The sequence below is a fragment of the Vanellus vanellus genome, assembly GCF_965231255.1.
Source record: "Vanellus vanellus genome assembly, chromosome: 5".
NCBI classification, from domain to species: Eukaryota; Metazoa; Chordata; class Aves; order Charadriiformes; family Charadriidae; genus Vanellus; species Vanellus vanellus.
In genome coordinates this window covers 62,290,156-62,302,996 of record NC_138910.1, presented here as the reverse complement: position 1 = coordinate 62,302,996, position 12,841 = coordinate 62,290,156, and the positions used below count along the sequence as shown (strand labels likewise).

The window sequence follows — 12,841 nt, the reverse complement described above, 5'->3', positions numbered from 1 at the left end:
ATGAAAGTCGTCTTCCTCGCTCTGATGCAGAACGCGCTCCTTTTCCTGACTCATCAAACTGCAGCGTTACGCACAGTATTTCCCGCGTACGGTTAGACTGCACCTTCTGGCGTTGAAATCGGGCAATATCCTTAGTAAATCTTAAGGAGCTGTGATACTTTTCTGGACTAGTGGATGCTTAAAAACCATCTCCAGGAACCTCGTTAGCTCCGTAAGTTTAATACTAGAAAGGATACACCTTTACAATATTGAATTATGCTGCTGATAAATTTTATATATTTTTTTTTAAATAATTATTTGGTAATTGTGCTAATTCACAAACAAGACCATACTATGACTTAAGGTCACTCATGGCTCGTGCTCACTCAGCTGTGCGGGGATTAAACCTCAGTACATACAATTCACTGTTGTGGGCGAATTTGGAAACGAAACAATTTTGCGTGCCATGAATAAAAACCCCGCAGCCCTTCCTTCCTCCCTCCCTCCCTTCCCCCCTTCCCCCAGCCCCGCGGCCGTGGCCCGGCGCTGCCCTGCCCGAACGCCGGCCGGGAGCTATCCCTGTTGCTCCCTCCCGGCACAGCAGCGCCCGCTCGGAGCCGCGGGGCCGCCGCCTCCGCTCCACCACAGCGCCGGCGCCTCCCGCCCTCAGCCCCCGGGTAGGCCGCGCCCTCGGGGGCGGGGCTTCCGCAGCGCTGTCTCCGCCCCTCCCGCCGGCGGTGGGTGGGGCCCCGGCGGCGGGCGCAGGCGCAGGGCGGGCGGCCGGCGCTGCGTTCTCGCGAGGCGGGGCGCGAGGCGGTGGGCTGCGGTCGGGGCCGGCCGCGGAGGCGCGAGGCGGGCTGAGGTGAGGCGGCGGCGGCCGTGGTAGGGGGTAGGGGGCGGCTGTTTGGGACGCACGACGCGGCGGCGGCGGCGGGAGGCGGGTGCTGAGGGGGTGCGCACGCCGCCGGTCCGGGTGGGACGGGCTGCGCACAGGGGGCGGGCCTGACCTTGCCCGCGGCCGCCGTCGGTCACGGTGCGTGTAACGGTGCGGAGGCCTCGCGTTACGTGAGGCGCTTCCTGCCCGCGGCCCGCTGCGGGGCCGAGGCGGGTTTCGGGGTGCGGATAGAGCTCTTCCCCCGCCCCTCGGCCTCGTCCCGCCGGCGGTGGGCGTGAGGAAGGCAGGCTGAGCGGGGGGCCGGTAGTGTCGGGGGCCCCGCAGCTCCTGTGCCCGGGCAGCTCCTCAGGCGTCAGCCCTGGTAGACGCTCGGGCTGTAGATTTTTATTCAGGCGGGGGGGGTTATTAATTAAACCGATGTTTTATGTAATTTTTAAATGTGTGGTGCAGGAACACATCAGTACTCGTATTCGCCAGTGTAGTTTTGTATTACAGATGCTTGCTTGTTTTTCTTTAGAAACTTGATCTAAACAGACCCCGGTGGGCAGAAGCCATGGGTCTGTCAGCGTCCTCCCCGGCTGCTGCAGGTCAGTCGCCGAATGCGCCCAAGCAACATCACACGGCGTCTCTGCCTTCAGAATGTCCTATGCACCAGGAAAAAATGAGTGGTAATTATTCTTAAAACTTAAATGAAATAAACTGTTTACATGGAAAACAGATTGACAAATATTTTAAAAAAATAAACAAACATGATTCTACAAATAAAAATTTGAGTTTCTCCTTTAGCAAAAATAGGTTTCGTGAAAAGGAGTCAGATGTTCACCAGAACAGCATGCAAGCTGTTTTGTCTATAGAGACAGTAGGTGCTTGCTGTAGAACCTGTGGGTTGCTCCCAATTGTCACATTTCACAGGGGTCCTGCAAATCTGTTCCCATCAAGTGGTACATACACAAAGGGTCAGGGAGGTGCAGGGGCCCCTACAAAAGTGGTAACTGGGAACAGGTGGTTGTCACTGGAGAACACACATCCGGAAAAGGGCAGCAGAAGGGTGGGATAAGATGAATGTCTGGAGAAGGAGGACATCAGCTCTTCCATTGACACACTCAACACGTGTTGGATTAACGTTGCTGTGGAAATCTTAGCTACCGACAGCTCAGTGTAGGGGTGGGGAATGAACGTTCAAGGACTACATAAGTATTTTAGGTCTTACCATGGTGCTGGGTCCTAAAATAGGCAGGAAAGATAATAGTTAAAACTGCTGCAAAGTGCAGAAGAAAAAGTGGAATATTGGTTTCTATTTACATGAACTGCTCATTCAATGAACTGTTTCCCACTTCCTGTCACGTCATCATTTTATAGCAAAAGATAAACTATTTTTTCCTGTGTTTCAGGTTGTCCAATGCACGTGAAGACTCCTGATCACAGAACTGAGAACACAGATGATGTTCCTGCACATCAGGAAAGAGCATATGAATTTGTAGCATGTCCGGTGACGTCTGGTGCATCTCAAGTGAAAGATGACATAGATCCTAGCAATATGGTAACTTTTGCTTAGTTCAGATGTTTTCTTCAGTCTTGTTTCTCCTGAAATAGTATCCCCAAAGTGTAAATAGTGATACTGTCTAAGGTGGAAACTCTTTTTCTCATTTTGTATGCAAATATTTGTATAAAACCACATTACATCTTATTTAACATTCTTTTGTTCAAATTTACATCTTTTTGGCAGAAGATGGTTTTTCAGTTTGTAAGTATCTTTTGCTGTGGAATTCTCTTTGTTAGTTATATGCTTGGTTTTTATGCTACGTTAGTGGTTTCTAAGTTCTGTGCAAAAGTAGTATGGGTAAGTTCTGATTCAGATCTCTCCAAGATTTCTTCTGATTTACAAAAAGCACTGCTGTTTTGAAAGTTGAAGCTTAGGCAAAAGGGATGTTAGTCTTCAGATGATAAAGTTGTGCAAAGAGCTTTACTGCAGAAGAGAAAGATGGACTGAAGGCTGAATTTCTTGATCTGTGTAGCAGCTGATTAATTAGGCTTTGATTTTTCTCGAATGCTGTTATATAAAAATAATTCGTACTCTAGTTTGTTGTTGATTCTCCTTGTTTTCTAGATGCCTCCTCCTAATCAGCAGCCATCCCCAGATCAACCATTTCCATTGTCAACTGTTAGAGAAGAATCTTCCATTCCTAGAGCGCATTCTGACAAGAAATGGGTCTACCCGTCAGAGCAAATGTTCTGGAATGCTATGCTAAGAAAAGGGTAAATACATTTAAATTATCACATGGAATCTTAAGGGTCTGAAATTCACAAATGAATATCATTATTTATTATTCATCAATATTATTTAAGAGTTTGTGGGCTCTAAGCAGTAAATAATTAACTAGCTCTTTAAAAAATTACTATTTTTATAAACAGCTTTATTTTAAAGGATGAGATGGTGTCAAAGGCCATGTCTCCTAGTAATCAGCAAGATGGTAGGGAATGTCAGGCAACTGCCACTAGCTCGGAAAATTTTCTTAAAAGTCAGTGCATAGGCACAGACAAACATTGCATGATTGCCAGCTTTCAAACTCAATTGGCTTCATGCTAACTCTATAAACTGATAGTAAAAGTTCTGTGATTGTCAGAACATCTAACTTGACTTTGCAAAATGTCTAAAAATGTGAGAATTGTTTGACAAGTAGGTGTTTTCAGTCTACAAAAATTCAGTGTAGGCAAGATCTAAGTGAGTGATAAATGTGTCCTGTGGCCTAAAAAACCTTCTGTGCTGCTGTTTCCTCATTCTTTTGTAATTATTTATTTGTCATTCTCAAACAGATCAACTTTAAGGCAGTTACTATTAAAACAACAGTAATTATTTGTTCTACGTATCAATATTGTTCTTAAGACAGTATGTCATAAGCAGTCTATTGAACACATAAGTTCTGATCCTGTAAATGCTTAAATGTGTTCAATGTTGTGCCTGTTGAAAAGGAAGCACACGCGTAGTCATAGCGCAGGGTCAGAAAGACTAAAGGCATTTCTAAGCCTATGGAAAATGTGTTAAATACAGGAATTCTGTGCATTAGGAATGCAAGTGGTATTTTTCCTAAACATTATTACGAATACTGTGGATATGCGGATGTTTGTACACTTGGATAACTTTTTGATCCAGTTAAGCTGTTAATTTAGCCAACTAGAATTTGTGGATCTCTTTGATGATAACTTTGATAACTACACTTTTACACAGAAAATGAAGTGGTTCTCAAGATGCTTAAGCAGATGAGCCAGATGTTTCCATGCTTGCTTTGTGTGTTTGCATAAAACCTTAGATCTCTTGATTCAAAAGACCATCAGGTAAACTGAGGAAGGTGGAGTAGTTATGCTGTAATGCTTATAAACCATTTTCAAATTCTTATTTTTTAGGTGGAGGTGGAAAGATGATGACATAACAGGTGAAGACATGACCAACATCATTAAGATTCACAACCAAAATAATGAGCAAGCTTGGAAGGAGATTTTGAAGTGGGAAGCTCTTCATGCTGGGTACGTACATATGAAATGAAAAGCAGATCCTTTGGTTAGCTCTTGCTTTTGTAATTCTTTGAAAGTATAGAATGTCTCTTTAGTTTTTGCAGAAATATTCTGGTGCTGATACGTCCCAAAAGTTACAGTCTTGTAGGAACCTGCATTTTGATTAATATGGAGGAAGTTTATCCAGAAGAGCTTAACTAGTACTGTATAATTACTGTGTTGATAAAACTCATGAGCATTTTGGTGGTGTGTGTATAATGTGGATTTGGAGAAATTAACTTCTTATTGTATCTATTTGGGAATTATATAATTGAAATGTTTATGTTATGAAAAAGATAGGAGATGTAAACTTAGACTAAAATTGACTGGTGTAAAACAAACTGTCACTTTTTAGGTCAGCATAGTCCCTGTTCCTAGAAGAGACAAACTAGTTAAGCATTCTGTATGTAGAAATTTTTCTTTGAAATTCCATGACCTTTGTTACACAGTAGTTTGGATTACAGTTTTCCATTCTTTAATCCATTAAATATGTGGATTAAATTTGCTGAGAACTGCTCTGTTGATAAGTTAGAACAATGTTGTGGAGCGTATCAAAGGTACTTTGTCATACCAGCAAGTGCTGTCAGCAGCTGGGGAACTTTTCAAACCTTTGAAAAAAAAAAAAAAAAAAAGCTGGTTTAGATCAATTGTAGTTAATTTTTTACTGTTGGTCTTTCTCTTACTCGTTTTTTCTATTACTAAAACAAATTACCATAGTGGTTTAAACACTTAAAATAAGACTGTAAGGTAAAAACTAGTGTTTTTTTTAATTGTTTGCACAGGGAATGTCCATGTGGACCATCACTGATGCGGTTTGGAGGCAAAGCAAAGGAGTATTCACCAAGAGCCAGAATACGTTCGTGGATGGGGTACGTGGGCAGGAAAGAAGGTCTTCCATTGAGATGGGAGGGTAGGGAGACGTGTCTGAAAACATGGTGTAGAATTAATTTTAAGATGTTTCAGAACTGGAGTTGCAAGCTATAATTACCATAAGATACAATTACTAGTGGGGATCTTATGCCAGTATCTGGATAAATAAATCTTCTTAAATAAGACTTCCGCTCCCTCTCCCAGGTTCATAGTATCCATTAAAATATATCTATGGTCTGTTATCTGTCTTTCCAGATATGAACTTCCCTTTGACAGACATGATTGGATTGTTGACCGATGTGGAAAAGAAGTGCGATATGTTATTGATTACTATGATGGTGGAGCAGTAGATAAGAACTACCAGTTCACTATCCTGGATGTTCGCCCTGCATTTGATTCTCTCTCGGCTGTATGGGACAGAATGAAGGTAGCTTGGTGGCGGTGGACTTCGTAACTACTCCTGTGGTGTGTAGTTGAAAAGTAAACCACTTTCCTCCTAGACGAAGGATAGTGAATAGTAGGACTTGAAACAGAAGTTCAGTGCAACTGTCATTATTTTCATCATCACCACTGTTCTTTGGGGGTGGGAAGGGAGGATGGGGAAATCCATTGTTAAGTACACTGGTGCTTTATGGTGTTTTGAATTAAATAATAAAGTTTTAGTAGCAAAAACATTTATCTTAATTTTCTTAAGAGCTGGGAAATCTTTTCTTATTTTGTCACAGATTCTGCGTAAGCTTGCCTTCTTTTAATTTCGTGACTCCAGAGCTGCACCAAATACATTAGGTTTCTGATTCTGACTGGAGTTTTGAGTATTACTTAAATAGTGAAAACTGGAAATCTCATAAACGTTTTCATATAGTTCCAGTGTTTGGATACTTTAGATGATGAATAAAGGGTAAAAGATCTGGACTGCTTCAAATGGCATGTTTTATTAACTATATAAATGCATGTATTTGTTTTCATGTGGGCACTTTACCTGTTCAAATACATGCTTCCCCAGAAAACTTTAGTCAAGTTTTTTCTGTTAAAGGAGGTATAGCGTAGTATGAGTATTTTTACAGGTATGTTGAGGTGAAAATGAAGAGAACACGCTCATGCCTTAATCTGCAGTTTATCTTTGAACATCTGTTAGAAGCAGGAAATGAGTGTCAGTTACTTTTAGAACATTTCTAAAAGGAGATAAAATTGATATTTAATGGCTATTTATTTGAGTATTTAAAAGGTTTGTTTTCTGATGTAAGAAAACTATATTCTTTTAGTATTTTTATGTCCTTAATGTGTATCTCAAGTAATGCATTCAGGACAGAATTAAGCCTTATTTAAAGAAACTCATGCAGTGTGTCTGTATTTTGCATCTTGGCTTTATCAACACCTGGTAGCAGGTGTTTTTGGTTTTTGTAATACAGAATCGCACAAGGGTGTATGACTACACAGTCATACACATTTCTGCATAGTGATGCATATTACAGATGTGATATAACTTGGATAAAAGGGTATCAAAAGTGCCAAGAAATAAGGTGGTTGTGTTTTCCAAGTTATGCATGTTAATGCTGTGTGGCTTAAAGATTTAATTAATGTTTGTGCTTAATAAGGGAAACTAACTTTTTTTTTTTTAAGTCATCCACTGTAATAGCTTTAAATTTGCATGGCTTGGTAAATTTCAGGTGCTGCATACCCCTAAATTTAAATTATTCCTCCTTTTCAGCGTATATTACTCTTGAGAATAAGTCCTCTATGCAAAACACTTGGGAACGGAAGGACTAAGAGAGTATCACATTCTAGCTTCTCAAATGGGAGAAGCTTCATGAAACTTCACAACCTTAGCTGGGAGCCAGCTGTGTACATTCATTTTTTGAAAGTGGCTATTTTTAACTGACATTGGAAGCTTTTTTTTTTGTCTGAGGGTGAAGCCCCTCAATGTTTCAGTCAAGTAAATTTCCCTTTAGTAAAAAATTATTCAGGGAAGCTTCCATACTTTAAGGTACTAGTAGAGATAAATGGTTCCCACTTCGGAGGCAACTGTCCTGCATGGTAGGAATAAATATTACCCAGAAGTCCAGAATCCTAACAGAAAACCACTCTCTTACCCCTATCCACTTTTCTCATTCCTTTTTCACCTTTTTAATGATTCATATATATATATATATATAAAAATGAAAATCTCCATCTGAGTAGGCAATGTATATATGAAATTTATGAGAAGTGTGTGAGCTTGCTCCTCTCTGTTTTATCAGTAAAGACTGAGGCTTACTGCTTTTTCCAGTGAGGTTTTTTGGTCGGTTTATGTATATATGTTTGGTAACTTGATATACGCAGAGTTCTGTATTTCTCACATCTAAATATGGGAAGGGTACACCAATGTAAGGAGTGCTTCAGAAGCTTCAAAAGAACGAGTTTGCGTTGTTGGTTTCGGAAGTGTGATGTTGAGTGCATTATGGAAATAGTAATTGCTGCTAAATCTGGTGAAAGGTGTCACATGCCACTTCATGCGTTTACCGTCTTCTGTTATGTTCCATCTCACATAGATTCGAAATTGTTCCTTTCTGTGCTACTGTTAATGAAATGTACTACTTTGTCATCGAACAAAAAGGAGAATCAAATAAATATACTTTTCTTAACTTTGGTATTTGGTGATCATATTTTTAGCTATAAAAATTATTAAGATGAGCTTTTGCATGTGTCATATGAGATTACAGTCTGTTACAACTAATCACATCTTTGCATATGTACTACTCATTTATTTAGGTGAATGCAGAACCAAAACCCAAGGACTAAATTCAAGTCCTTGCCAACTAAACCAGCAGCTCTCAGAATAACAACAAAATGACAACAGATATATTCATCCTGAGTCTGGCAAACTTCTGAAGAGAGGAATGCAAGGATATATTTTTTTCTTTTTAAATAATCCTTGAAGTGTAAATGAAAATCACTTCTAGAAGGAGTAAGACTTAAGGAAGTAAACACAGAGTTTTCCCGTCTAGGTTTGGGTTACTTTATGCATGGTGTTGGCAGTTCACTGTTTCTCAGAAGATGGGTGCCAGAGTGATTAGAATTCTAATGTAAACTTGAAAAACAGTAATTGAAATTGATACTTTTTACCCTCTGGGAGGATGTTTTAACTGTAAAACTTGTTTAGGCTAGATTAAAGTGTGTGTGTGTGTGCATATGCATAAATAAATACAGTTATATCCTTTCTTTGTCAGTATAGAAAGGTATGGAGAGTTCAGGAAGCTCCAAAAAGTGAAGAAGTATCCTGATCAGGCCCTCCAGGGAATTCAGCAACATCAGGTTCCCAGTCCTAGTCAGGCTGAAACAGAAGTTGGGAACCCAGCATCTCAAACCAGGTTAACCTTGTGCACATGCACAAGTGAAAATGTGGACACTTTCACTAAAGCAGGGCCATTTTTAAAATCAGTCGTGTGTTTAGGTATCGAAAATTCACCTATGTTCTGCTCTACCGTATCAAAGCCCTGCTTGATCTACTGTGTTTGACTCTTGCAGTTAAATCAAGTTAGGAGAGAACTCCTCATCTGCAGCTGAAGATGTGTTCTTCAAGGATATTACGATGCTCAAAAACTGCAATCTCTGTGACTGATTGATGGAAAAGGACTAAGGCATAACACTTCGATGGTAATCGGGTCTTGGGTCATGCATAAGTAGTCAGGAGTGGTACTGATCTTTGTTACCTGGAGCAGGAGACCATTCTGCATTCAAATATCTGGTTTTGGCTTCTTGCTGTTGCATCGCTTCAGGCAGCCAGTGACTACCCTGCAGTTAGGGTGCCTGCCACCACACTACCAGTCCAGCGGGGCACCGAACGCGTGGTTGCTGTGCTTCCAACACCCTCCCTGCTCAGTAACGTCCCATCTCCCTGCTCTTCTGCAGTACGCCCCAATAGTATCTGGCCAACATGAGTGCCCTGTAATTAAGGATTAATTCACAGGCTTGTCCTTCGAGGATGCCCGGCAATCCTGGCTGTGTTGAGTTACCCTATGACATTGTGCCTTTGCATTGTACTAGCAGGCAGTTTGGAATGGGGAGCTGTAGCTCTTCTGTTACCTTTTCTTTCTTTCTTTCATTTATTTATTCCCCTCTCCCCTAGAAACAACTTTGCCCCTCCCTTTCATATTATGCCAATGGTCCTGGCTTCAACCTTTTTAACAATTTTTCAGCTAAGCCCTAGAATTTCTGCACTGCTTTGCTGTAGAAGAAAGAGACTGTTGCTGGTAAGAAGGTATTTGTGCCCATTGTTGATTATTGCTATTATTGCTATTTTTTACTGCTAAAGCAAAGCGTTCTGGATGACCATTTTTGAATTATGATGTGAAAAAGGTATGCTAGTTTAGTGTGAAGTGGGACAACAATGCTGTCTAGTGTTTACATAATGTATTTATTATTAGGACTTCAGTGTGCTCCGTAAATAATTGTTTAAAGTCTAAAATATGATGATGAATATTATTCTGCCTCCAAAAGGTGTGAGTGGCAAAGGATCTCTCAGTGCTCTGAAAATTATCATAAATAGTCTGCCATCTTATGCGTTCCCATTTTATTCATTCAACTCTTGTGTCAAAAGTGTGGGGGAATAATAGCTAATGTGCCGAAGTTTAAAAGACGGAGGCACAGACTCAAAGATTGCTGTAGCTCAGCAGCTAAAAATGAAGAGAACTGGTAAACTAAGGAGCACTGCCTCATTTTTAGACTCTTACTGATGTTGTCTTTTTTATAGAGGGTAGAAATGCCCCTTTCAAAAATGCCACTCCTTTACTTTTTAAAGAGATCTGTCCCCAGCATTTACTAAATTAAATGATGCTTTAATCCTTTGTTTCCCTTTGCTTTTACCTGGAGGAAAATCCACATAGTGAAGTTCCATGAGCAGATGTACCTGGTGTGGAAGCTGAACTTACTTTGAGGATAGAATATACTGCTCATAATGTTAGCTGTGCTTACATCTTCAGTATCACACCCTTCCCTACCCACAAGTATCTTTTTAAAAATACACAGCATTGCTAGTTTTGTACAAATTTTTAGTAGGCAACTTCATGCATTTTTACTCTCACTGAAAAAAGAATGTGTTCTTTATATTATTCTATCTTACTTTGTACAAGGTAAATTGCAGGCGAAGATCTATATGCAGTAAATCAAGTAAGCATTGATTCTCTTGGCAATGTTAGTAATAATAGGAACTTATGGTCATACTAGATACGTAATTTTGTAAAAAGCATCAGTTTTAGTTTGCATTAGATGGTTAATCACTTTTATGCACGTCTCCTTCAAGAAAAAATGGCTTGCCAAACTCCTAGAGAAAGAATCTTAAATTCTTTGAGGAATGTGACAGTTGCATCTATTTGGTCTTACTACTTGTACGTCACATTGTATAGAAACTTGTGGGCAGAGTACTTGACTCCAAACCTTGTGGCCCTGAGCATGTGTGAAATGATGCATTATTGCACATATCTGCGTATTTGCAGCATGGGTACCTATTTTTTGACTGGAGTCTGAATGAATCCAATTTTCAAAGGATAATGTAAATTTATTGGAAGTATTGGGATTGTTATTAGGACTCATTAAAAAAAAAATGTAAAAGAATAGGTAGTCTCTTTTGCTGACATTCAGTTTAGACCATGACCTCTCTTATAAAATAGAAACCATCACATTTGTGTTCAACATATTATGGCAAAAAAAAACCTTTAAAGGCCTTTGAAGTCACGATTTGTCTTCTGATGTTTTGCCAATTTTGTGGTAACTACAGAAAGTTTTAGCTATTTTTCTAACACGCTGCTGCTCTTGCCTCCAGCTTCTGAAGACTGTGACCCCATAAACCTCCTGTCTATAGAGATAGCTAATGCTTTAATTGATCATTAGTAGACTTTCAAAATGAGTTTCCATCTGCCAAAAGATTAAGTGTCTTAGGGAATTGACTTAGAGCAGTTTGATGCACGGAGGATAAATGCAAGTGCCTTTAAAAAGCACTGCTAGAGCACAAGTCCTTGAAAAACTTGCTTCTAAAATACTTAGAAGGAAAAGTGATAGAAAAGATTTTTCCTCTGATTTGTTTTTTCCTCAAATTAGAGAAGGCTTGCTTTATGTATCAATGAGAATTCATTAGCTCATTTTCAAAAACCAAAGAGCAAAACCTCATGAAAATGTTGAATTTAACCTAAGAACAAACCATTCAAATTTTGGCAGCTTTAATTTGCAACATAAATTTTTTGTTAAATTAATTTATTCCAACTTCAAAAAGGACATGCTTTGGGCTAAAACCATGAAAACTTCTATTAGCTGTACTTGAGAATACAGAGGAAACACATCTCCATGTTTTATCACAATTTTTCACAATTACAGGGTGGCTTCTCCTTCTGTTTTGTTTAAACTTTTGCCTTTTAGCTTGTTTGGAGCGATTTTTACATGTTTTCATGTTGCTTTCTCTCTGCCATTTTTGTACAAGGCACTTTTGGGAAAACTTCTGCCATTGCGATAACACTTCCAGTTGTTACTACAGAAATAATGGCTTCTTTCTTAGCTATCTAAAAAATCACTGTTACTTAACTCAGTTAAGAAGAGTTCTAGCTGGTCAGAATACCATTCTGGCTGCATTAGAGCTGTCAACATTGTTATGGCAGAAAACAGAGGAACCACAGTTGTCCTACAGCAGTGCTGAAAGATGGACATGATTTGTGTTGCGTAGGTTAGCCATCACGTTTAGCTGTGGTTATGGGTTCCTCGTTAGTGTTTGTCTTGTGACCCCAAAATGGGCAACTGCAGTGATGTTTGGACTCTTCTTGGTGGTCCTTTAATGCTTTCCTGGAGTACATGCTTTTAGGACCGCTTACAGTTACAGTAGCTGGGACGGCAGAGTGGCTGGCATGGCAATGACAGTAAAAAGATGTAGATGGATGTTCCAAATTGACATTTTCTTTCCAAATGCCTGTCTACTACTCTTATTCGCCACTCAGGTTAGAGGGAAACAGGTCTAAATGCACAGTTTTATATATAATCACTAGTGGTTGTTGACGCAACACCTAATTGATGGGGGCCATAATTACAGTGAGTGGAAAGCAAAGGATACTGCTTTTGGAAATAAGACTGGGAAGATTAATCTTACCTATGTATGAAAGGTTGCATTCTGTTTGCCTTGTCAGGCAAAGTGGAAAATACTGGTATTGTCAGTGGCATATCGATTTATGACAGGATGCCGGAGCTGGTTTAATATAGGCTGACTCTAAAAAGCAAGATTTTTTTTTAAACTTTATTTGCCACATGTTGGTGGGAAAGCAGCCATTTAAATAAATGAATATGGCTAATGTTATTCCATCAAACACTCCAGTGTTTGAAGAAATTAAAAAAAAAAAAAAGAGGGAAAATAAGATCTTGACTTCCAATTTAATAATAATGGAATATGAAGGCCAGATTGTAACTGTAGAAGTTCATTTCAAATTTAAATATTTAGCATTTTTGCTAGTCTGCGAATACAAGAAAATTTATTACATTAAGATGGAATTTAGATCTTTGACATGAAGCTGATATTTTCATAGTGTGAAAAATATC

The 12,841-nt window shown here is 39.7% G+C and overlaps 1 protein-coding gene across 1 annotated transcript; it reads left to right on the top strand.

Moving 5' to 3' along the window:
• Positions 1-804: 804 nt before the first annotated feature.
• HCCS (holocytochrome c synthase) lies at positions 805-7,908 on the top strand. Its single transcript, XM_082483533.1, has 7 exons — positions 805-841; positions 1,392-1,542; positions 2,266-2,414; positions 2,982-3,130; positions 4,277-4,396; positions 5,206-5,292; positions 5,549-7,908. Exons 2-7 carry the CDS (start codon positions 1,428-1,430, stop codon positions 5,745-5,747), a joined length of 819 nt encoding a protein of 272 aa, XP_082339659.1. The 5' UTR covers positions 805-841; positions 1,392-1,427; the 3' UTR covers positions 5,748-7,908.
• Positions 7,909-12,841: the final 4,933 nt, after the last annotated feature.

Bases quoted from the DNA above. Each gene is read 5' to 3' on its own strand.
- HCCS (XM_082483533.1), top strand. From the start codon at position 1,428: ATGGGTCTGTCAGCGTCCTCCCCGGCTGCTGCAGGTCAGTCGCCGAAT. The intron at 3,131-4,276 runs GTAAATACATTT...CTTATTTTTTAG, and splicing joins AATGCTATGCTAAGAAAAGG to GTGGAGGTGGAAAGATGATG. The intron at 4,397-5,205 runs GTACGTACATAT...TTGTTTGCACAG, and splicing joins TGGGAAGCTCTTCATGCTGG to GGAATGTCCATGTGGACCAT.